At 45.0% G+C, this 6574-nt stretch overlaps 1 protein-coding gene across 1 annotated transcript in view; it reads left to right on the forward strand.

The window, feature by feature from the left end:
* The window catches only part of SARC_04774 (26S proteasome non-ATPase regulatory subunit 2), a 6914-nt gene extending 1912 nt beyond the window's left edge, over positions 1-5002 (forward strand). The window contains exons 2-8 of the mRNA XM_014301379.1: positions 603-909; positions 1153-1334; positions 2003-2918; positions 3105-3647; positions 3908-4026; positions 4527-4641; positions 4910-5002. Of these exons, the coding sequence (XP_014156854.1) occupies positions 603-909; positions 1153-1334; positions 2003-2918; positions 3105-3647; positions 3908-4026; positions 4527-4641; positions 4910-4977 (2250 nt within the window). The 3' untranslated portion in view covers positions 4978-5002. The remainder of the gene's footprint in view (positions 1-602; positions 910-1152; positions 1335-2002; positions 2919-3104; positions 3648-3907; positions 4027-4526; positions 4642-4909) is intronic.
* Positions 5003-6574: the final 1572 nt, after the last annotated feature.

A 6574-nucleotide genomic window follows, 5' to 3' on the forward strand; every position in this document is an offset into this window, starting at 1 on the left:
TATTATATGTATATTGTTTAGTTATATATATATAGATATGAATATACAAATAATAGATATGTATATGTATGTGGTATTTTTTATTTATTATATACATGCATATATGTTTATTATTTATACTATATATATATATATATTATATTATATATATATATATATATATATATTCTTTTTATGCATGTATGGATGCATGTGTTTTTATTCGTTCATCTCGTGATTAGAGAACACGTATAGTTCTATTGGTATCCGAGTGTAGAAGTTTATGCAAATACCACCGCACAGTGTAGATAAATACATTCCAGGAGGATGTACTTAATTGTCATCATTGGAATGTGTTTTTGTACTTTGGCGTTAACGTATCTGTATTATGTATAATATATCTGATATATACACGTGTTTGTGTGGCACATGCAGGCAAATTCTTACATGCAGACTCGTATTCTGAATTCGTTTTGTAAAATTTGTGTGCGCGAGACCCGGGGACAGTCCTCAATTTGTCGGATTGTGGTTTGTTGATCTTGATTTATCTTCTTTGTTTCATTTGACGTATGGCTTCGTGTGTCACTGACATGAACCATCTCTCACTCTGTTCTTGCTAACAGGTCGAGAAAGACAAAATCTTGATCATGACCAAGGAAATCGTCCCATACTGTCTAAAACACAATGCCGAAGCTGAAGCCTGTGACTTAGTGATGGAGATTGAGTGTCTAGACTTATTAATAGAACACGTAGACAAGGATACTTATCAGCGTGTGTGCAATTACATCGTGTCATGTGTCCCGTACACCCCGGTGGAAGAGAGTGCCATACTCCTGCAGGCAGCTTTGGATCTGTACATGGCCCACGGCAAACAAGTGCACGCACTTCAGCTGGCTATTCGACTCAATAAGCCTGAAGTGATCAAATCTGGTATGCTTACGGAGCTCCATAGTTTCTTCTCGTCCTCATGTGTGCTTGTTTATATAAATGCTCGTCAGTATATGTATGCCTCACGAATTGTCTGAGTTGTGCCAGCGTGGTTATATTGATGTGCTGCGGCGCAACTCACTGGAGGCTGAAGTCGGTTAGAACATCACCTGTATCATCTGTAATCATTATCAATGTGACTACTAGTATATACTCAATCACATGCTTGATTGGGTCCTGGAATAGTGTTCGAGAAGATTGAGGATCCTGTGGTGAAGAAGCAGGCCTCATACATACTCGCGCGCCAGATGCTGCCGGCACAGTACGACGACGAGACGAGCGAGGAGTTGCTAGAGATTCTTGCCAATGCGCATCTCAACCAGAACTTCCTCGCTCTCGGTCGCGATTTGGACGTCATGGAGGCCAAGGTACGGGAAACTTTGACTTGCTATGGTTTTATTGTGTCGAGGGTGTATGTGATACATGGACGTATATGTGATCGCGTGTAGGTATGTATTGTATGTGCTGGCCCTTTCGCCGGTGTGTATTTTTAGGGTTCTAATATGTGTTGTGTGAAAATATGATCTGGTACAGACACGGCATGCCAGGAGTACGCACGGGCCTCGCCTACCTTCCGTACACGTGCTCACATATTCTCTTAGTGAGGCTACTCATTTCGTATGTTGTGCTTTATACACCACACCACGTCACAAAGGCACATGTAATGCGCGCTTGCGAGTACGCCATGTGTAGTGTACGCGCATATGTGGAACCTGAAGGTCCTTTGTTTGCAGCTATTACATCCTTCCGTTTCTGAAGGGTGAGGATAGAGGCTAGTGAGTACCTCTATGAACCCGTTTTTCGGTGAATTACACCCGAAGACAGTGGCATGTTGCTCGCGCGTTCAATCAATTGACTGTGATATCTCACTGCCCAACTAAGCTCAGCCACTGTATACAGGGCGCCATTGTGAGTCAGACCGAGTGCAGTCCAGCGTCTTCTGTCCAAAGACTTCACAGCGCACAATCTTTCGGCGTGCATGTTAATTATCGAAATGCTCTCACCTACATTTACCTACATTTACCTACACACGCAGGTGCCCGAGGACATATACAAGAGCCATCTCGAGCCCAGCCGTTCGACATTCGGCTCGTCCGTGGACTCTGCGCGACAGAACCTGGCGTCCACCTTCGTCAACGCCTTTGTGAACGCTGGCTTTGGCCAGGACAAACTCATGACCGTCGAGGGCAACACGTGGCTGTACAAGAACAAAGAGCACGGTATGATGAGTGCCTCCGCGTCGCTGGGCATGGTGCTACTGTGGGACGTCGATGGAGGGCTCACGCAGATCGACAAGTTCCTGTACTCCAACGACGACTATGTCAAGGCGGGGGCCTTGCTGGCGTGTGGGGTGGTCACGGCTGGGGTCAGGAACGAGTGCGACCCTGCACTAGCGCTGCTGTCTGATTATGTTCTGCACTCCAGCAACATCATGCGCGTGGGGTCTATTATGGGTCTGGGCATCGCGTACGCCGGTTCGTCGCGGGAGGAGGTGACGGATCTGCTTATTCCAGTGCTGAGCGATGACAAGTCCAATATGGAGACCCTGGGCATGGCCTCCATTGCGCTGGGTATGACCTGTGTGGGCACGGCCAACGCCGAGGTGGTCGAGGCGATCCTCACGTGTCTGATGAGTGAGAAGGTCACCTCCAACCAGAGCGACACGTACGTGCTCTTCATCGCCTTGGGATTGGCGCTGTGTTATCTGAGGCGCGAGGAGGCTGTCGAGGGTACCATGGAGGCGCTCAAGACGCTGCCGGGCTCCATTGCACAGTTTGCGAGTGTGTTGCTGGACGTGTGTGCATACGCGGGGTCTGGCAATGTGCTGAAGGTGCAGAAGCTGTTACACATGTGCAGCGAGCACATCAAGACAGACGACGAGGAGGACACTACCGAGCCCGAGCCTGCCGCCGGTGCTAGTGGTGAGGGTACACCGGATGCTGCTGGGACAGGTGTGTGTGTGTGTGTTGTTTTTTTGTTTTCCGTGGATACGCATCGTTGTCGTGGGGTGTATATTTGTGAGAGAAAGATATATATATATATATACGCACATGTATACTCTTGTATTTGTTCTCTTTGAACACGTTGCTTGCATTTTTTTCACCCGGGATTTCTCGCTTTTCCACATACGCTCACAGCTGCCGGCACAAAAACGAAGGAAGGCGATGCCAATGAGGACGAAAAGGCTCAGGACAACCGATACCAAGGCATTGCAGTCATTGGACTGGCGCTTGTGGCGATGGGTGAGGAGATTGGCACAGATATGGCTATCCGATCATGCAGCCACCTGCTACAGTATGGTGAAGAGGTTATCCGCAGAGCCGTGCCGTTGGCCCTAGCGCTTCTGTGCGCGTCTAACCCAAAGCTTAACGTGCTTGACACGCTCAGCAAACTCTCGCACGACCAGGACGCCGAGGTGGCTCACAACGCCATCTTCGCCATGGGTATGGTAGGCTGTGGTACCAACAACGCACGTATAGCGGCCATGCTGCGGCAGTTGGCGGTGTACTACCACAAGGACCCCAACAACCTGTTCATGACACGCTTGGCCCAGGGCTTGTTGCACATGGGCAAGGGTACCATGACCATCTCACCGTACCATTCCGATCACTCCATCATGTCGCTGGTGTCTACCTCATCTCTATTGGCCGTGCTCATGTCTCTGCTGGACGTCAAGAAGAGTAAGCCATTGCTTCTCTCGATTGTTGGGAATGTGTATTTGTTGTTACAAGTGGAGCAAAGTAACTCAAAGTGTGGGTGCGATCGCCTGGGTTGATTGTGTTGGTTCTCATATCGCGTATCGCGTATCTCGTTTCTTCTCACTAGTAAGCCACGCCGGCACTTTCGTGTTCAAGACCGACCTGTTTGTCGCGTCTGCGGATGAAATATAACGCTAACTCTGGGCCTCTATTTTTTTTCAATTTTTTTTTTACCGTCACAGCTATTCTGGCCAAGAACCATTACATTCTATATTTGCTCACGCCAGCCATGTTCCCGCGGATGTTGGCGACGTTCGATGAAGACTTAAATCCTTTGCCCGTCAGTGTGCGTGTAGGACAGGTTAGTGTATTCATCTCCGACATAATAGTGAAGTGACGTGTTACATTGGTAGGACCATGACAGCGGTGTATGTGTACCTGCACGACACAAATAGATGGCTGTGTCGTGCTTGATCTTCAATCTTTATTTCCAGGTTATCCTTATGCCGGTTGGTGTGTGAGAATAACTTATGCGCGGGCAACCAACCAAACATGCCGATGCCACTGAGCACAATGCTGAACTGAAAGCTGTCTCCCAAGTGTATAAGCCTATTCGTCGTGTCGTGTCGTAGTCGAATCTCATCGTTATTTATATATACTTGAACCTCATCGTTATTTGTGTCGTATATACTTGAACCTTATCATTGTTTGTGTCGTATATACTTGAACCTCATCGTTATTTGTGTCGTGTATACTTGAACCTCATCGTTATTTGTGTCGTATATACTTGAACCTCATCGTTATTTGTGTCGTGTGAGATTTTTCTTTGATCTTCTGTTTATTCACTCGTCCCTGATGCAGGCTGTCGACACAGTGGGACAGGCAGGAAAACCGAAAACCATCACCGGCGTACAAACACACACAACCCCCGTTTTGCTGGGCAGCAACGAGCGAGCAGAACTGGGAACTGAAGAATGTAAGAGTCAGCCTACGGCTCAGCCTGGTTCATTTCAATCGCTAGTTCTGTTGGTCAGCCTGTTTCATTTAAATCTTAGTTCCGTTGGAATCCATTTTCTTTGGTCGGCCTGTTTCATTTTAATCTTAGTTTAATTGGAATTCATTTTCTGTCATGTTGCAATCTGTTAGGCTTGGTATTGTGCACTTGGACCTCGATGCTTGAAGATTAGGCTGAAATACATCCCGTGCTGATCGTCTATTTCTTTCTCTTTCTGTTGCACCCACAGATATATCCCTGACGCCCACTATAGAAGGATTTGTAATTCTGAAGAAAAACCCTGATTATGAAGCGTGATTAAAAGATAATTTTTAACTACCACAGTAGCCAGAATGCGTACGACCCAAATATCTGAGTCATCGGCATCAGTTGTACACCTTTTGATTATAAGGAAGTTTGTGTGGTAGGTGCGGCGCCTGTGCCCTACGTGCTGCGTGTATCTAGACTGTGTCACACAGTACGATAGATTACATATATAAACCTTGTTCCTGTGTCCAACCTCCGTGGTTCTACTTAGGTAATAGCAGATAGCTTTCAGTGATCTCCAGCTGTTAGTGAATAAGCTTGATCGGGGTATAAAAAGGAGAATATAATATTTACAATGGAGCAGCCTCATACACCCGGGGCATGCTCACATTCCTCGTTCAGTCCGTCCGGTTCATTTTTTCCCCACATGAATAAACATGCCCGATTTTGACCATAACGAAAACTATGAGCTCTTTTTTACACCGGCGTTGTTTGATTTCTGAATTGTATGGATATGTCTATGAATCGGTAGTGCACAACCTCACGAATGCGGAATGGCAAAACTTTCTGGGGCGCTTCAGTGTGTCTAATATATGGCCCGGTTCATACATCTGGGAAATGCGACCGACTGAACGGGAGATCAAAAGTCATGATTAAGTGATAATACATTTGATTGTATTCCCTGTCACCAGGCGAGCAAATAGTCGGACGCATTTTTAGTTTATGACTACTAGAGACTATCATTGTATTAATATGCGGCGACAGTTTTAAGTAGATGTGATAGATGATCACATCATGAATACCATTCCAGGTGGCTTCAGTTGGTATACCATCTATCAAATACATAGGTTGCATCGTGATCACCCTTCCCGAATACCGCCTGATTAAACTATTCCGTCAATCCTAAAGCAAGATCAGTATGACATCTTCTGCTTATGTGTGATGCACTTTGTGGAAGCTTTTTATCAGAAGTGGGCCGCCTGTATACCATTGTCTGAATATTTGCTTCTGGGTCAAAACATTAATTTTATGATTACAAGGCGGATTATGAAATATAAGGCGCTACGATATTTCAAGTCTACCGAGCTGGCAAGTCTACCGAGCTGGTTGGCGTGTTCAAGTTCAAATATAATCTGTTTCAAGTGGGTGGTGAAGAATTTTGTGTCTGGCGCTGTACAACTTACATCTCTGTTTGCTTGCGGTTGTTAGAAACCCATATTTTATTCAATTACATATTTGATGTAATTTAGTCAAAATCTTATATTCATATTCACCAGTAATGTATACTATCCTGCATGCGAAGCCCTGTATCTTAGATATAGATCGTGTCCGATCAATTGCGTTCACAACTCAAAGCGATAGTGCTTGCCAGTCTTGGACATGCATACATGCATATATGCATACATGCATACATGCATACATGCATACATGCATACATGCATACGTGCATATATGCATACATGCATACATGCATACATGCATGCATATATATATATACATATATGCATATATATATATATATACATATATACATATATACATATATACTTTTATACATATATATATATATATGAATGTATGTATGTATGTATGTATGTATGTATGTATGTATGTATGTATATGTGTATGTGTGTATGTGTGTATGTGT

The sequence above is a fragment of the Sphaeroforma arctica genome (genome assembly GCF_001186125.1).
Source record: "Sphaeroforma arctica JP610 unplaced genomic scaffold supercont1.281, whole genome shotgun sequence".
In the NCBI taxonomy this organism is placed as follows: domain Eukaryota; class Ichthyosporea; order Ichthyophonida; genus Sphaeroforma; species Sphaeroforma arctica.